The sequence below is a fragment of the Piliocolobus tephrosceles genome, chromosome 4 (assembly GCF_002776525.5).
Source record: "Piliocolobus tephrosceles isolate RC106 chromosome 4, ASM277652v3, whole genome shotgun sequence".
NCBI classification, from domain to species: domain Eukaryota; kingdom Metazoa; phylum Chordata; class Mammalia; order Primates; family Cercopithecidae; genus Piliocolobus; species Piliocolobus tephrosceles.
This window is the reverse complement of record NC_045437.1, coordinates 36,358,159-36,375,160: the sequence shown is the minus strand read 5'-3', so window position 1 is coordinate 36,375,160 and position 17,002 is coordinate 36,358,159. Positions and strand designations below refer to the sequence as shown.

Here is a 17,002-nt window from a genome sequence, read left to right as displayed (position 1 = left end):
CTTGTTGCCCAGGCTGGACTGCAATGGTGTGATCTCAGCTCACTGCAACCTCCACCTTGGGTTCAAGTGATTCTCCTGCCTCAGCCTCCTGAATAGCTGGGATTACAGGCATGCACTACACCTGCCTTATTTTTTTGTATTTTGAGTAGAGATGGGGGTTCACCATGTTGACCAGGCCGGTCTTGAACTCTTGATCTCAGGTGATCCGACTGCCTCGGCTTCCCAAAATGCTGGAATTATAGGTGTGAGTCACTGCACCCGCGCTTTCTCCCTTTTTATTTAGTAGTAATGATACTTTGACACTCTGAGAACACTGCTCCCCACCAACCATTCACCCAATGGTTTTAGTCTTTTTTTGTGATCTTTGTTTCAAAATAGGGTTACTCTTAACAATATAAGTGTAAAAAGTACACATTTAAGAGTTTTTCCAGTTCTTGCTGCTCTTGTATTACTTTCCTAAAAAGCTAGTCTTAAATTAGTTAGCATATTTAGAAAATGTGAAAACATGTGGTCAGGCACAGTGGCTCACGCCCGTAATCCCAGCACTTTGGGAGGCCGAGGCAGGCGGATCACGCTTACACGAGGTCAGGAGTTCGAGACCAGCCTGACCAACATGATGAAATCCCGTCTCTACTACAAAACAATACAAAAATTAGCCGGGCATGCTGGCGCAAGCCTGTAATCCCAGCTACTCAGGAGACTGAGGCAGGAGAATTCCTTGAACCTGGGAGGCGGAGATTGCAGTGAGCCGAGATCACACCACTGTGCTTCAGCCTGGGCGACAGAGTGAGACTCCATCTCAAAAAAAAAAAAAAGAAAATATGGAAATATGTAAACATTCTGATAGGAAATGTTTCTTATAATTTAGCAGACACATTTTTAAAATACACTTTATTTTCTCCTTTCTTTTAGGACCATCGATCGTTCTGTTTTTAAACCAATTGTCCAGATAGCAGTGATTGAAAATTCTGAATCACTGGACTGCCAGTTATTGGCTGTCACACATGCAGGTATGTTGTTTTATTTACATATCTGTGTTATTGTTACAGCTTCTGAAAATTCTTAGATTTGGAAATTTATGATTAGAAATATATTTTTACTTCTATATCTGCTTTAAAGCCCTATAAATAATTTGTAAAATAAAGGATTTTGAAAACTGGGAGATTTTTCTTTTTCTTCATTTTATAGATATAAAACCAAGCCTAGGCCAGGCATGGTGGCTCACACTTGTAATCCTAGCACTTTGGGAGGTCAAGGTGGGCAGATTGCCTGAGCCCAGGAGTTCAAGACTAACCTGAGCAACATAGTGAAACCCTGTAACCCTGTCTCTACTAAAAATACAGAAATTAGCTAGGTGTAGTGGCACGGCCTTGTAGTACAGCTCCTTGGGAGGCTGTGGCAGGAAGATCGCGTGAGCCCAGGAGTTTGAAGCTGCAGTGAACTGAGATTATGCTACTATACTTCATCCTGGGCAATAGAGCAAGACCCTGTCTCAAGAAACCAGTAAAAAAGGAAAACAAAAGCCAAGCCTAAATGGCACAGTGGCTCACATTTTGTAACAAAGCCTGAACTAGAACACAAGATTTCTTGGTTTGTCTTTGCAAGTTCTTTCTAATGAAATGTATTGATTCACCTCTCAATTTTGAGTGACATTTTCTTAGATATATATTTCAGCTGATAGTCTATATGGTAATTTAAGATTAGTCGGGGCTGGGCGCAGTGGCTCACACCTGTAATCCCAGCACTTTGGGAGGCCAAGGCAGATGGATTCTGAGGTCAGGAGATCGAGACCATCCTGGCTAACATGGTGAAACCCTCTCTCTACTAAAAATACAAAAAATTAGCCGGACGTGGTGGCAGGCACCTGTAGTCCCAGCTACTCAGGAGGCTGAGGCAGGAGAATGGCGTGAACCCAGGAGGTGGAGCTTACAGTGAGCTAAGATCACGCCACTACACTCCAGCCTGGGCGACAGAGCAAGACTCTGTCTCAAAAATAAAATAAAAATAAAAATAAAAATAATTAGATGGGTGTGGTGGCACATGCCTGTAGTCCCAGCTACCTAGGAGGCTGAGGCAGGAGAATTGCTTGAATCCAGGAGGCGGAGGCTGCGGTAAGCCGAGTTGGCGCCTCTGCGCTCCATCCCCCCAAAAAAAAATTAGTCCGGAAAGTTATGTATGGTTTTAGCAGAGTTTTGCGTTGCTGTATGTAATTGCTTCAATAACACATTTACCTCAGGCCCTTATTTTCTATTACTGATGCATGATTTTACCCCATCTTCAGGTGTAAGGTTATATTTCAGCACTTGTCCATTCAGACAGCCATTAGCACGGCCTAATACACTGACGCTGATTCACGTCCGCTTACCTCCTGGATTCTCAGCATCTTCAACCGTAGAAAAGCCTTCAAAAGTACATAGAGCACTTTATAGTAAAGGTAAGTTCTGAAATACTATCAGATTTAAGATGAGATTCTTAAAATTGTTAAAATTATATGGCATTTTGAGGCATTTGAAAATACCCTATGACAACAGTAGAAACTGGGGACTACTAGAAGGGTTGGGGAAGTAGGGGAGCAAGGATTGAAAAACTGACTGTTGGGTCTTATGCTTAGTACCTGAGTGATGGAATCAGTTGTACCCTAAACCTTAGCACCATGCAATATACGCAGGTAACAAATCTGCACATGTACCAGCTGAATATAAAATAAAATTTGAAATTGTAGTGAAATTCAAAAGTTGAAATTGAAAGTGTAGTCTTCACTCCTACATTTAGGTTTTTGATCTGTTTTGTGATAATTTTTATATGTTGTATGAGGTAGGAATCTGACTTCATCCGTCTGCATGTGGATATCTAGCCGTCTGAGCACCATTTGTTGAAGACTATTATTTCCCCATTGAATTGTCTTCATCTTACTTTCTCACGTGAATTACCCATTAATGTATGGGTTCTGGATTCTCAGTTCTATTCTGTTAGTCTATATTATCCATCCTTATGTCAGTAGCAGTCTTGATTACTGTTGCTTTGTAATAAGTTTTGAAATTGGCAAGTGTGACTATTCCAACTTTGATCTGTTTTTTTTTTTTGAGATGGTCTGGCTCTGTTGCCCAGGCTGGAGTGCAGTAGCACAATCTCTGCTCGCTGCAACTTCTGCTTCCCATTCTCATGCTGTCCTCCCACTTCAGCCTCCTGAGTAGCTGAGAGAAGCTACAGGCATGTGCCACCACACCTGGCTAATTTTTATATTTTTTGTAGAGACAGGCTTTTGCCATGTTGCCTAGGCTGGTCTCAAACTCCTGAGCTCAAGTGATCTGTCTGCATCGGCCTCCTAAAGTCCTGGGATTACAGGCATGAGCCACCGTGCACCTGGCCTGATTTTTTTTTTTTTAAGATGATTTTGGCTATTCTCACTTTCTTGAATTTTCATATGAATTTTATAATCACCTTGTAATTTCTGCAAAAAAAGTGAGGTGGGGCCGGGTACAGTGGCTCACGCCTGTAATCCCAACACTTTGGGAGGCAAAGGCAGGTGGATCACTTGAGGTCAGTTCGAGACCAGCCTGGCCAACATGGTGAAACCCTGTCTCTACTAAAAATACAAAAATTAGCCGGGTGTCGGGGGTCATGCCTGTAGTCACAGCTACTTGTGGGCTGAGGCAAGAGAATTGCTCGAACTGGGGAGGTGAAGGTTACAGTGAGCCAAGATCTACTCTAGCCTGGGGGACAGAGTAAGAGTCCATCTCAAAAAAAAAAAAAAAAAGTGAGGTTGGATTGTAATAGCTAAATCGGTGTATCAATTTGGGGCATGTTGCCATCTTAACTATATTTAGTCTTCAAATCCATGAATACGGAATATTTTTCCAAGTCATTTGGGGGTGGGGAGGAAGGTTCTCACTCTGTTACCCAGGCTGGAATGCGGTGGCAGGATCTTGGGTCACCATAGCTTCAACCTCCCGGGCTCAGGTGATCCTCCTTGCTCAACCTCCTGAGTAGTTGGGACTACAGGCGTGTGCCACCACTCCTGGCTAATTTTTGTATTTTTTGTAGAGATGGGGTTTCACCATGTTTCTCAGGCTGGTCTTTAACTCCTGGGCTCAAGCAATCCTGCCACCTCTGCCTCCCAAAGTGCTAGGATTATAGGTGTGAGCCACCATGTTGGTGAGTTTTGTTGAGATAATTGCTTTTTTTTTTTTTTTTTTTGAGACAGTGTCTACTGTCACCCAAGTGGGAGTGCAGTGTGCAGTCTTGCCTCATTACAACCTCTACCTCCCTGGCTCAAGCAATCCTCCTGCCTCAGTTTTTGTTGAAATAAGGTCTTACTTTATTGCCCAGGCTGGTCTCCAACTCATGGGACTCAAGTGATTAGCCTGCCTCAGCCTCCTGAACTGCTGGGATTACAGGCATAAGCCACAGCACCTGGCCCAGATGATTGCTTCTATAGTACACTTATCTCTGCCATTCCTCGGGCACCTTCATCATTTTTATTCATGGTGTGTTTGAATTAACCAGTATATAAACTATATTTCGTTGAATATTAGCTTCTATTACATTGTGAATTGTCAGTCACAGCATTTTTTTATATACTAAATATATTTTTATAAAATTAATAATTAAATTGATAAGTCCATTGACTGCAAGATATACCCTAAGTTCAGAAATGCTAAAATGTGGCCGGGTGCGGTGGCTCAAGCCTGTAATCCCAGCACTTTGGGAGGCTGAGACGGGCGGATCACGAGGTCAGGAGATCGAGACCATCCTGGCTAACACAGTGAAACCCCGTGTCTACTAAAAAATACAAAAAACTAGCCGGGTGAGGTGGCGGGCGCCTGTAGTCCTAGCTACTCGGGAGGCTGAGGCAGGAGGATGGCGTAAACCCGGGAGGCGGAGCTTGCAGTGAGCCAAGATCCGGCCACTGCACTCCAACCTGGGTGACAGAGCGAGACTCCGTCTCAAAAAAAAAAAAAAAAAAGAAAAGAAATGCTAAAATGTGAAAAAAAAATATGTTTACCTGAGAGAAATACAGTTTAAAATTGAGAACACTTGAGTCTACCCTAAAAATAATTATATAGTCTTTCATGGAATTATTTTATTTTGTAACTTGTTTGTTTATAAAGATTGATGCTGTGTGTGTATATCTATATGTGCTAATTTTAAGTTGGCATAAAAGTACTTGTGGTTTTGTACAATTTTTTTTTTTTTTGAGACAGAGTCTTGCTCTGTCACCCAGGCTGGAGTGCCGTGGCACAATCTCAGCTTACTGCAACCTCCATCTCCTGCGTTCACACCATTCTCCTACCTCAGCCTCCCGAATAGCTGGGGTTACAGAAGCCTGCTGCCACGCTCAGCTAATTTTTGTATTTTAGTAGAGACAGGGTTTTACCATGCTGGTCAGGCTAGTCTCGGACTCCTGACCTTGTGATCCGCCCACCTCATCCTCCAAAAGTGCTGGGATTACAGGCATGAGCCACCATGCCCACCCCGGTTTTATAATTTTAATTACAAAACCGCAATTACTTTTGCATCAACCTAATAATAGTTATTAAGGTTATTGGGGATGCATATTATTTGACATGATGTAATAATATTTTGTATATTAAACTTTTAGGTATTCTATTGATGGCAGCCTCAGAAAATGAGGATAATGATATTTTATGGTGTGTCAACCATGATACTTTCCCTTTCCAAAAGCCAATGATGGAAACCCAGGTAAGTTATCCTGACAATTCTGAAAAAACTATTATATAATTTTAAGTGAAGGATAATATGGTAAGAAACTTTTTATCTTCTGATTTATTGCTGTTTGCTTCTAATAATATATGATTAGAAATTATAATGTAAAGAAATTATCCGGCGGGGCGCGGTGGCTCAAGCCTGTAATCCTGGCACTTTGGGAGGCCAAGACGGGCGGATCACGAGGTCGGGAGATCGAGACCATCCTGGCTAACATGGTGAAACCCCATCTCTACTAAAAAATACAAAAAACTAGCCGGGCGTGGTGGTGGGCACCTGTAGTCCCAGCTACTCAGGAGGCTGAGGCAGGAGAATGGCGTAAACCCGGGAGGCGGAGCTTGCTGTGAGCTGAGATCCCGCCACTGCACTCCAGCCTGGGCGACAGAGCGAGACTCCGTCTCAAAAAAAAAACAAGAAAGAAAGAAATTATCCTGTCAATTATTTGTTTTTCCTCTGTCAGGTTAGAAGTTACTGTGGTAATCACAAAAAGACATCTTTAAAGAAAACATTGGACCCTTGTAGAATATTTTCCATAATGTATCAGAAAATATATGTATCTTTTTTTTCCCTGAAAACATGTCAGGTTCATATGAAATGATCTTTATCTCATTTAAATATGTTGTTTGTTTAGTTATTTAAATATGAGGCCATCCATTATAGTTGTGACTTAGAACTTTATTCTAACAATCTCTTTGTAATTTTGTCTTTTTTTTTTTAATTATGGAAACTTTCAGACATAAAGTTTGAAGAGTCAATTGAACCTCACATAAGAGAGCTGAGTTGCAACATCTTTCTTATTGTATTTCATTTTTCTTTCTGACATAAACAAAGGGACACCCACAAACACACCGTTTTGTTTTAAACACAAAAATCACCACCTACATCATGAAGTGGATATGGTCTTCCTAGGTGAGGGCCGAGGCTGCTGTGAACCCATGAACTGCCCCTGCCCCCAGCTGCCCATCCTAGTCCCCAGTTTGTAAGAAGGTGAGGGGAGGCTGCCTGTCTCCATCCCCTTGGTGTCCTCTGCTCACTCCTGCCTGTCTAAATAGTCCTGCATAGCTGACTGAGGCTGCTGATCAAACCAGATAAACCAGCCCCTAGTGGGGTGTGAATTCTGGTACTGTGTCTTTGGAGCTACCTCTTCACAGGCATTTTGCTTCTAGTTTTCACAGAAAACTAGTGGTTTTCTGGTGGTTCTTAAATTTGAACCCTTCCAGATGGGACTGGCAAAAGGTGTGTGTAAGTGGGAGGAGGAAAAGCAGAACTCCCAGGGATAGGAGTATTGTCTGCATGAGCTCTACCAAATTTCTGACAAGGTTCAAAGAGCTGGGGTAGGAGCAGGAGGGAGATAAGGAGTGCCCTTCTTCTTCTTTCCTTTATTCTTTGAGCTTTACTGAGCATGTACTACCAGCCTTGTGCTGTGATAAATTGTGAGGATTCAGAACTTAATAAGATATAAACCGTGTCCTGGTTGGGATTTTGTGCTGGTGGGGGATGCTGATTTTAATCCTATCTCTACTTCCTCAAAACTATGGAGCAGAGGACACGTTTTTGGCTGTTTATTCCTCTATAATAGTTATAATCGTTCCTGCCACTATGGAGTTATGAGACTAAATGAGCTCATGTGTGTAAAGCACTCAAAACAATGCCTGGCACTCATTGGAAGCACCATTCCATAAATGTTAGCTTTTTTTTTTTTTTTTTTTTTTAACTCTTTTAAAAAAGACAGTGTCTCACCCCGTTGCTCAGGCCCAAGCAGTCCTCCCACCTCAGCCTTCCAAGTAGCTGGGACTACAGGTGTGCATTACCACATACAGCCAATTTTTACATTTTTTGTAAGCTGGGTGTGGTGGCTCATGCCTGTAATCCCAGTGTAATGTCGAGGTGGGTGGATCACAAGATCAGGAGATCGACACCATCCTGGCTAAAATGGTGAAACCCCATCTCTACTGAAAATACAAAAAATTAGCCAGGTGTGGTGGCGGCGCCTGTACTCCCAGCTACTGGGGAGGCTGAGGCAGAAGAATGGTGTGAACCCGGGAGGCGGAGCCTGCAGTGAGCCGAGATCGCGGAACAGGGTTTTGCCATGTAACCCCTGCTGGTCTTGAATTCCTAAGCTTAAGGGATCCCCCTGCCTTGGTCTCCCAATGTGTTGGGATTACAGGTGTGAGCCGCCTCGTCTAGCCAATAATATTTTTAAATGTTATTATGTGGTTTGTAAGAAAACATTCTTATTTTTAGGAGATATGTACAAAAGTATTTAAGAGTGATAAATGATGTCTATACTTTCAAATAGTACAATAAAACAAAAATATACCGGAAGAGAGAGAATGCAGATATGGCAAACTGCTAACAGTTGTTGAATCTAGGTATTGGGCATGTGGACTTTTACTGTATTTTCAACATTTTTGGCTGCTTGAAATTTTGTATTATAAAGTATTTTAAAGGATTAAAATATTTTTTTTTTTTTTTTAAATTGTGAGACAGGGTCTTGCTCTGGAGTGGAGTGCAGTGGCATGATAGCTCACTACAGCCTCAAACTCCTGGGTTCAAGCAGTCGTCCTACCTCAGACTTCTGAGTTGCTAGGAATACAGGCACATGCCACCACACCAAGGTAGTTTTTTATTTTTTGTAGAGATGGGGTTTCGTTATGTTGTCTAGGCTGGTAAAATACTTTTTTTTTTTTTTTTTTAAATTTGACAAGAGTCTTACTCTGTCACCCAGGCTGGAGTGCAGTGGCACGATCTCAGCTCACTGCAACCTCTGTCTCCCAGGCTCAGCAAATTCTCCTGTCTCAGCCTCCCGAGTAGCTGGGATTACAAGCGTGTGCCACCACGCCCAGCTAATTTTTCTGTTTTTAGTAGAGATGGGGTTTCACCATGTCGGCCAGGCTGGTCTCGAACTCCTGACCTCAGGTAATCTGCCCACCTCCACCTCACAAAGTGCTGGGATTATAGGTGTGAGCTACGCCACCCAGCCAGTAAAATACAGCCGGTAAAATACTTTTTAAAGGAAAGATAGTATCTTAGCAGATTTAATCAATCCTGGAAACATGGTAGAAGGTAGTTATTTGATTGAGAGAATTATAATATTATTAAAGAGTATTTACAGTTTATCTTGAGAAAAGTTTGCCCTTGTCTTCTAGTACAAACAGATTTATGTATTAGTGTAGAAAATGCCTGCTTATGGTGTACGCAGTGGCTCACACCTGTAATCCTAGCACTTTGGGAGGCCAAGGCAGGCAGACCTGAGGTCAGGAGTTTGAGGCCAGCCTGACCAACATGGCAAAACCCGGTCTCTAATAACAATACAAAAATTAGCCGGGTGTGGTGTTGTGCATCTATAATCCCACATACTTGGAAGGCTGAGGCAGGAGAATCACTTGAACCTGGGAAGCAGACGTTACAGTGGGCTCTGATTACGCCACTGCACTCCAGCCTCGGCGACAGGGTGAGACTCCGTCTCAGAAAAAAAAAAGATAATGCCTGATGAGCACTTTGAGAGGCCAAGATGGGCAGACTGCAGGAGCCCAGGAGTTTGAGAATATTCTGGGCAACATGGTAAAACCCTGTTTATACAAAACAAAGAAAAATTAGGCGGGCGTGGTAGCATTCTCCTGTAGTCCCAGCTACTTGGGAGGTTGAGGTGGAAGAATCAGCTGAACCCAAGGAGGTCGAGGTTGCAGTGAGCTGTGATCATGCCACCGCACTCCAACTTGGGTGACAGAGTAAGATGCTGTCTCAGAAAAAAAAAAAAAAAAAAAAAAAACCCAGAAGCCAGGTGCGGTGGCTCATGCCTGTAATCCCAGCACTTTGGGAGGCCGAGGTGGGCAGATCACCTGAGGTCAAGAGTTCGAGACCAGCCAGACCAACATGGAGAAACCCTGTCTCTGCTAAAAATACAAAATTAGCTGGCGTGGTGGCATATGACTGTAATCCCACCTACTGGGGCAGCTGAGGCAGGAGAATCACTTGAACCCAGGAGGCAGAGGTTGCAGTGAGCCAAGATCATGCCACTACACTCCAGCCTAGACAACTTCATCTCAAAAAAAAAAAAAGAAAAAAAAACCCAGAAAAATACCTGATTAAAAAAAAGATAGTAGAAAATTATGTAATACTTTCGAAAATATTCATGTTAATGTACTATTTGTTAAATTTACTTATTTATTTATTAAGTCTGTAGTTTTTTCTTTTGCATTGTGTAACTTCAATGTGATATGTAAAACATTTATTTCTTTTATGTAGATGACAACCCGTGTTGATGGTCATTCCTGGGCTCTTTCTGCGATAGATGAATTGAAAGTAGATAAAATAATTACACCCTTAAACAAGGATCATATTCCAATAACTGATTCACCAGTTGTTGTACAGCAGCACATGTTACCTCCGAAGAAATTTGTTCTCCTCTCAGCACAGGTATGTACGTATTCTGTTAAGGTAGTGACAAAAATAAGCGATATATAATATTTTTGTCAAGTACTCTGAAGTGGCTTAATGGAAGCATTTTCTTTTATTTTTTTCTTTTTTTTTTTTTTTTTGAGACGGGATCTCGCTCATCACCCAGGCTGGAGTGCAGTGGTGTGATCTCAGCTCACTGCAACCTCTGCCTCCCCGGATCAAGCGATTCTCCTGCCACAGCCTCCTAAGTAGCTGGGATTACAGGCACACGCCACCACACCTGGCTAATTTTTGTATTTTTAGTAGAGACGGGGTTTCACCATGTTGGCCAGGATAGTCTCGAACTCCTGATCTCAGGTGGTCCACCTGCCTTGGCATCCCAAAGTTCTGGTATTACAGGCGTGAGCCACTGCACCCAGCCTTCCTGGTTTGTTATTTGACTTTGTTTATTGAGATTTTTCCCAGCACACAAGCTTGTAAGTAATCAAAATTATCAGTTATTTGATATTTTATTTTATTTATTTTATTTTACTTTAGACAGGGTCTTACTCTGTTACCGGGGCTGGAGTGTGGTGCACAGTCTTGGCTTACTGCAACCTCTGCCTCCGAGGCTCAAGGGATCCTCCCACATCAGCCTCCTGGGTAGCTGGGATTACAGGCGTTTGCCACCACACCCGGTTAATTTTCGTATTTTCTGTAGAGACAGGATCTCACTAAAGCCCAGGCTGGTCTGAAACTCCTGAGCTCAAGCTATCCACCCACCTCATCCTCCCACAGTGCTGAGATTACAGGCGAGAGCTAATCTGCCCAGCCATCATTTGAAATATGTCATAGTTGAAAAGCTTCCTCTCACTAAGGTTTATAAAAGAATCCCCTCGTAGTTCCTTTTGTTTATTGATTGGTGCAAAAACAATTGAGGTTTTTGCCATTGATTGTAATGCCATTACAATCAATGCTTTTGTACCAACCTAATACTCAATTGCTTTTGTACCAACCTAATACTATGATGCTTTTGTACCAACCTAATTGGTACAAAAAACCTCAATTGCTTTTGTACCAACCTAATACTATGATGGTTTTATTTTATCCTTTAAGTCTTTTGATCTATTTGGAATTTACTCTGGTATAAGGTATGACTATGTTTCTAGCTTTTTTTTTTTTTTTTTGTCTAAATTGATACAAATAGTAGCAACCTGATTAATTAATAATCTAACTGTAATTCTCTGGTTTCAGGGGCAGCTTTGCAGGGGCAATTGCATTAAGTTTTCTTCATAGATACATAGATCTACTGGAGATTGAGTTGAGATGTAGATGATATTTTTGACCAGTTTTACTTTTTATGTCACGTCAGCCAGTCCTCCTGCCTCAGCCCCCTGATGCGCTGGAAATACAAGTGTGGGCCACCATACCCAGCCTACTTTGTATTGTTGAAGGGTTTTTGTTTGTTTGTTTCATTTATTTTATCAAATAAGGTAGCAGGGTCCGTTGCTATCAGCCAGTCTTGGTAAATCTCTTTTTCATGTTCTTTCTTCAAATTTCTTAGGGGAGCCTTATGTTTCATAAACTTAGACCTGTAGATCAACTGAGGCATCTACTTGTGAGTAATGTGGGTGGAGATGGAGAAGAGATTGAAAGATTCTTTAAATTACATCAGGTAATTATATATACTTTTTAAAAATGTGATACTATTTTAATCAAACAGTGGGAGTCATAGTTTATGTATATTGGGACTGGAATACTGTAATAAATAGATTTTCTTTTTGAGATGGAGTTTTGCTCTTGTTGTCCAGGCTGGAGTGCCATGGCGCGATCTTGGCTCACCGCAACCTCTGCCTCCCAGGTTCAAGTGATTCTCCTGCCTCAGCCTCCCTAGTAACTGGGATTATAAGCATGTGCCAGCACACCCGGCTAATTTTGTATTTTTAATAGAGACGGGGTTTCTTCATGTTGGTCAGGCTGGTCTCGAACTCCCGACCTCATGTGATCCACCAGCCTCCCAAAAGTGCTAGGATTACAGGCATGAGCCACTATGCCCAGCCATAAATAGATAATCTTAACAATATTCCTTTCTTTGCCTCAGTCACTGTATGTGAACTGACATTTGAAAGCAGGATTAATATAAGTCTTGTAGTGAGCTTTCAGATTTTTATTCTCTGTTGTTGATTTTTTTTTTTTTTTTTTTGAGACATAGTCTTTTTTTTTTTTTTTTTTTTTATGAGACAGTCTCGCTCTGTTGCCCAGGCTGGAGTGCAGTGGCCGGATCTCAGCTCCCTGCAAGCTCCGCCTCCCGGGTTCCCGCCATTCTCCTGCCTCAGCCTCCCGAGTAGCTGGGACTACAGACGCCCACCACCTCGCCCGGCTAGTTTTTTGTATTTTTTTAGTAGAGTCGGGGTTTCACCGTGTTAGCCAGGATGGTCTCGATCTCCTGACCTTGTGATCCGCCTGTCTCAGCCTCCCAAAGTGCTGGGATTACAGGCTTGAGCCACCGCGCCCAGCTTGAGACATAGTCTTGCTCTGTCTCCCAAGCTGGTGCAGTGGAGCGATCTCAGCTCACTGCAAGCTCCGCCTCCCAGGTTCACACCATTCTCCTGCCTCAGCCTCCCAAGTAGCTGGGACTACAGGCACCTGCCACGACGCCTGGCTAATTTTTTGTATTTTTAGTAGAGATGGGGTTTCACTGTGTTAGCCAGTATGATCTCGATTTCCTGACCTCAGGATCCGCCTGCCTCGGCCTCCCAAAGTGCTGGGATTACAGGCATGGGCCACCGTGCCTGGCCTGTTGTTGATAAATTCTTATTGAAGTCTACTAGTAAGTTTCTTGTTCAGGTTATATGATAAATGCCTTTTCATTAAAAGCACAAGACATTTAGGGACAAGTTCTTTTTTGTTTGTTTGTTTTGGCTTAATGACCTGAGGAAGAAACTTGAGGCAACAGTGTAGAGATCTTAGTATTTCAGAGCCATAACTGGAATTGATATGGTTAAAATTGGGATAGTTCAAAGTTAAGTATACAGACCCTGGATTCAAAGCACCTGGGGTAAAAATCCCAGCTCCACCACTGAGGTAAATTACTTGACTTCTCTGGGCTTCAGTTTCCTTATACATTATAATAGTATGTGTTACGAGGATTAATATATGCTAAACTCTTAAAATAGTACCTGACACATGGTAGGTATTCAAAGTTACCACTTACTGTTATTTTCTAGAAAGTAGAAAGACCACAGGAAGAAAATTGGAGACATAAGCTGAAAAGTAAGTCAGAATCTAGGTAAAAAGGAAAAGAGAGCATTCTATAATCCTAGTGCTTTTGATGAACTTAAAATAAAACCAGTAGTGTTTACTGTCTTTTTAACACTAACTGATTTCATTCAGTCAGCAAGTATTTATTGAACGCCTGCTCTGTGCTAGATACAGACTTTAATATTGCATCTAGCAGTACACAAATCATTTTAAAAGTTTATATTTAATATAAGGCCAATATTCCTCTTTTTACAGGAAGACCAGGCTTGTGCTACTTGCCTTATTCTTGCTTGCTCCACTGCTGCCTGTGACAGAGAAGTATCTGCCTGGGCTACTCGGGCTTTCTTTAGGTATATGAAAGGTTTTTTTGTTTATGTGTTTGTTTTTTTACTGGGCCACTTTTTAAAATGATTTTATTATCAATGTGATAAAGCCTTGCCAAACAGTTGAGTGACTATGTAGGCAAATTACCAAAATTCATTTGCAAAAGGGTGAAATCTGGAGAGATTATAATGGTAATAGAAGCAACTAAATTAGCATAGTTTATGCATTATTACTTAAACTCTGGATTCTGTTCTGTAACTTCTTGTCTACTTTCTATACTTTGTTCTACCTCAGTTACTGTCTCATCTATCTTTTTTACTTCCCCAAACACTATGCCAATTCTGCTTAATATGTATCATTAGTATTGAAGGCTTCTGAATTACTTTAAGAAAACTTGGTACCAAAGAGATATTTCTATTTAGAAAATATTGAAGAATTGGAAATGTGATTTTGTTAGAAACATTTTTTGAAATACTATCTAATCATAACCTAGTGTGAAAATTATAATGCCATTTACTCAGAGTAAATTCTGTGCATTGCATATCTTGTTCTTAGAAGTTATCAGAGTCTCTTATAATTCTTCCTGGCAGCAATTTCAAGTCCATATTTACTGAATAAATATTATAAGTCTTATGCATATATTTTACTGTCAGCACAATACGTTAAAGTCTGTGATGTTTAAAGCATTTATTTGGAAGCTAAGCAGGAAAAAGAATAATTCCAGTTTTTAAGATGGATAGTTTGTTTTACTGAATAAACTCAACCTCTTGTCATAAAAATAGGTATGGTGGTGAAGCACAGATGAGATTTCCAACCACTCTTCCGCCTCCAAGTAATGTTGGTCCCATCTTGGGGTCTCCTGTCTATTCTAGTGAGTACGAAACATTGAAATGAAATTGTTTCTAATCGTTTGAATCTTAGAACCTTTATAGCAATTTTTGTCAATAAACCTTTTCATTATGTTTTATTTACTGCTACTGTATAATTGATGAATATATCTGTAGATTCTGATTCTTAAAAGTGATCTATTAATATTGTATCCTTAACATAAGGAAGCAAAATAAGATGTAACCAATCATGTATACGTAACTCATTGGTATATATTCAGAGGGAAACAGATGAATGATTTAATAGTAATTAACTCCCACATCAGTGTTTTCCAAGGTGGGACTTGTTAGAAACTTACTAGGAGATGAGTCCCTAATTCTTGCATATATCATGGACAATGTAACTCCTTTTTATGCTTATAAGTAGCTTCTGTGGCCGGGCGCAATGGCTCACACCTGTAATGCCAGCACTTTGGGAGGCTGAGGTGGGCGGATCACCTGAGGTTGGGAGTTTGAGACCAGCCTGACCAATATGGTGAAACCCTGTCTCTACTAAAAGTACAAAAATTAGCCGGCCTGTGCCTGTGGTGGTGTGAGCCTGTAATCCCAGCTACTCAGGAGGCTGAGACGGGAGGATTGCTTGAACCCAGGAGGCAGAGGTGCAGTGAGCCGATATAATGGCACTGCACTCCAGCCTGGGCCACAGAAAGAGACCCTGCCTCAAAAAAAGAAAAAAGAAATACCTTCTGTATCTAATTTTGATCACATTCAAAAGATTGAGATGTTCTTTTCTAAATCTTTATATTCTTCTTTCCCTTTTTAGGTTCTCCTGTTCCTAGTGGTGGTAGTCCCTATCCAAATCCATCCTTTTTGGGATCACCATCTCAGGGTACCTCTTTTCTTTGTTTTGGATTGCTTCTACTGCTCATTTTGAAGTGCTGACATTAATGAGTTATCCTTAATGCTTAGTGTGAAAAAGATGAACTTGCCTTATTCCCTTGAAGATAAATATAATTTTAGAAGCACTGTCCAACCAAGTTTTAGCATTTGGATGTGAATGCCTTTATTTAGGAAGAACTCCTCTTATAATATGCCTAGAAAGCCCATTGTTTGGGTTCCAGGATTAAATTGGACCTTAAAATCTGTGTAATTGGTTCTGTTTCACTGTCAGCATTACAAGCAGTTATTGCAAGTTTGTTTCCTTTTCATTCTGCATTGTGAACGCTTGCAAGTCTACCTGGGAGTATCCATGCACGTTTAAATCTCTCTTCTTATTAAGGAAAACCAAATTAAATATCTGTGTATTTCATTATTTTTGTAAATACCTTTGTGTCTAGATACACAGACTTGGGTTATTTTGAATTCTGAATTTTATGGGTTCTGTTTTTAAGATATTTGTTTTTCTTATGTGTGTACAAGGTATACAGCCTCCTGCCATGTCAACTCCAGTGTGTGCTCTGGGAAACCCAGCAACTCAGGCCACAAATATGAGTTGCGTGACTGGACCAGAGATTGTGTACTCTGGAAAACACAATGGTATTTGCATTTACTTTTCTCGGATCATGGGGTAAGTTTGTTATGAAATAATGAACTATTGCTCACCTTGCCCCATCTTGAGTAGTTAATTTTTGTTTTTTGTTTTTTGTTTTTTGTTTTTTTGAGACAGAGTCTTGCTCTGTCACCCAGGGTGGAGTGCTGTGGCGCAATCTTGGCTCACTGCAAGCTCTGGTTCCCGGGTTCACACCATTCTCCTGCCTCAGCCTCCCAAGAAGCTGGGACTACAGGTGCCCGCCACCACACCTGGCTAATTTTTTGTATTTTTTAGTAGAGACGGGGTTTCACCATGTTAGCCAGGATGGTCTCGATCTCCTGACCTCTTGATCTACCCGCCTCGGCCTCCGAAAGTGCTGGGGTTACAGGCGTGAGCCACCGCGCCCGGCCTAGTTAAGTATTTTTAACTCTGAATTTGGAATGTCATTTATTCCTATTAAATTTTATTTTTAGCTCATTTTTCATCAATAAAACTTTTCTATTATTCAGTTTTTATTATCTAACCATATTCATTGCTGTGTTTTATTTCTCTCACTCTCTCATGATCTGTGTTTGTGTGCATGTAGCGTCAAAATACAGTTGTTCCTCAACACGGGTTAGGGGATGCCAACCACCCTTCCTCAGCCTTCATGCAGTCAGAAATTCATGTACAACTTTCAACTTTCTTAATTATTAATAGCCTACTGTCTAGCAGCCTCACTGATAAGTAATCAATTAACACATATTTTGTATGTTTTTTTTTTTTTTTTTTTTAACTTTTGCATGATGTAGGAGTGTGGGGGAGTCTGGTAAAAACCAGAAAACCTCCTAGACAAATTCTAAAACAGATGTGACACTGATATTTTGTGTTATATGTATTATATACTATATTCTTACCATAAAGTAAGCTAGAGAAAAAAATTAAAATCATAAGGAAGAGAAAATATATTTAC

General features: G+C 41.1%; 1 protein-coding gene and 1 non-coding gene across 2 annotated transcripts in view; one reads left to right on the top strand and one right to left on the bottom strand.

The window, feature by feature from the left end:
• The window catches only part of NUP155 (nucleoporin 155), an 82,026-nt gene that overhangs the window by 25,521 nt on the left and 39,503 nt on the right, over positions 1–17,002 (top strand). The window contains exons 10-18 of the mRNA XM_023216492.2: positions 913–1,010; positions 2,282–2,434; positions 5,603–5,703; positions 9,976–10,146; positions 11,672–11,782; positions 13,624–13,718; positions 14,475–14,563; positions 15,343–15,408; positions 15,939–16,086. Coding sequence (XP_023072260.2) covers positions 913–1,010; positions 2,282–2,434; positions 5,603–5,703; positions 9,976–10,146; positions 11,672–11,782; positions 13,624–13,718; positions 14,475–14,563; positions 15,343–15,408; positions 15,939–16,086 — 1,032 coding nt within the window. The remainder of the gene's footprint in view (positions 1–912; positions 1,011–2,281; positions 2,435–5,602; positions 5,704–9,975; positions 10,147–11,671; positions 11,783–13,623; positions 13,719–14,474; positions 14,564–15,342; positions 15,409–15,938; positions 16,087–17,002) is intronic.
• On the bottom strand, positions 16,847–16,908 carry LOC111545614. The gene has a single exon (XR_002732507.1). It is a non-coding gene; the product is annotated as a U7 small nuclear RNA (small nuclear RNA).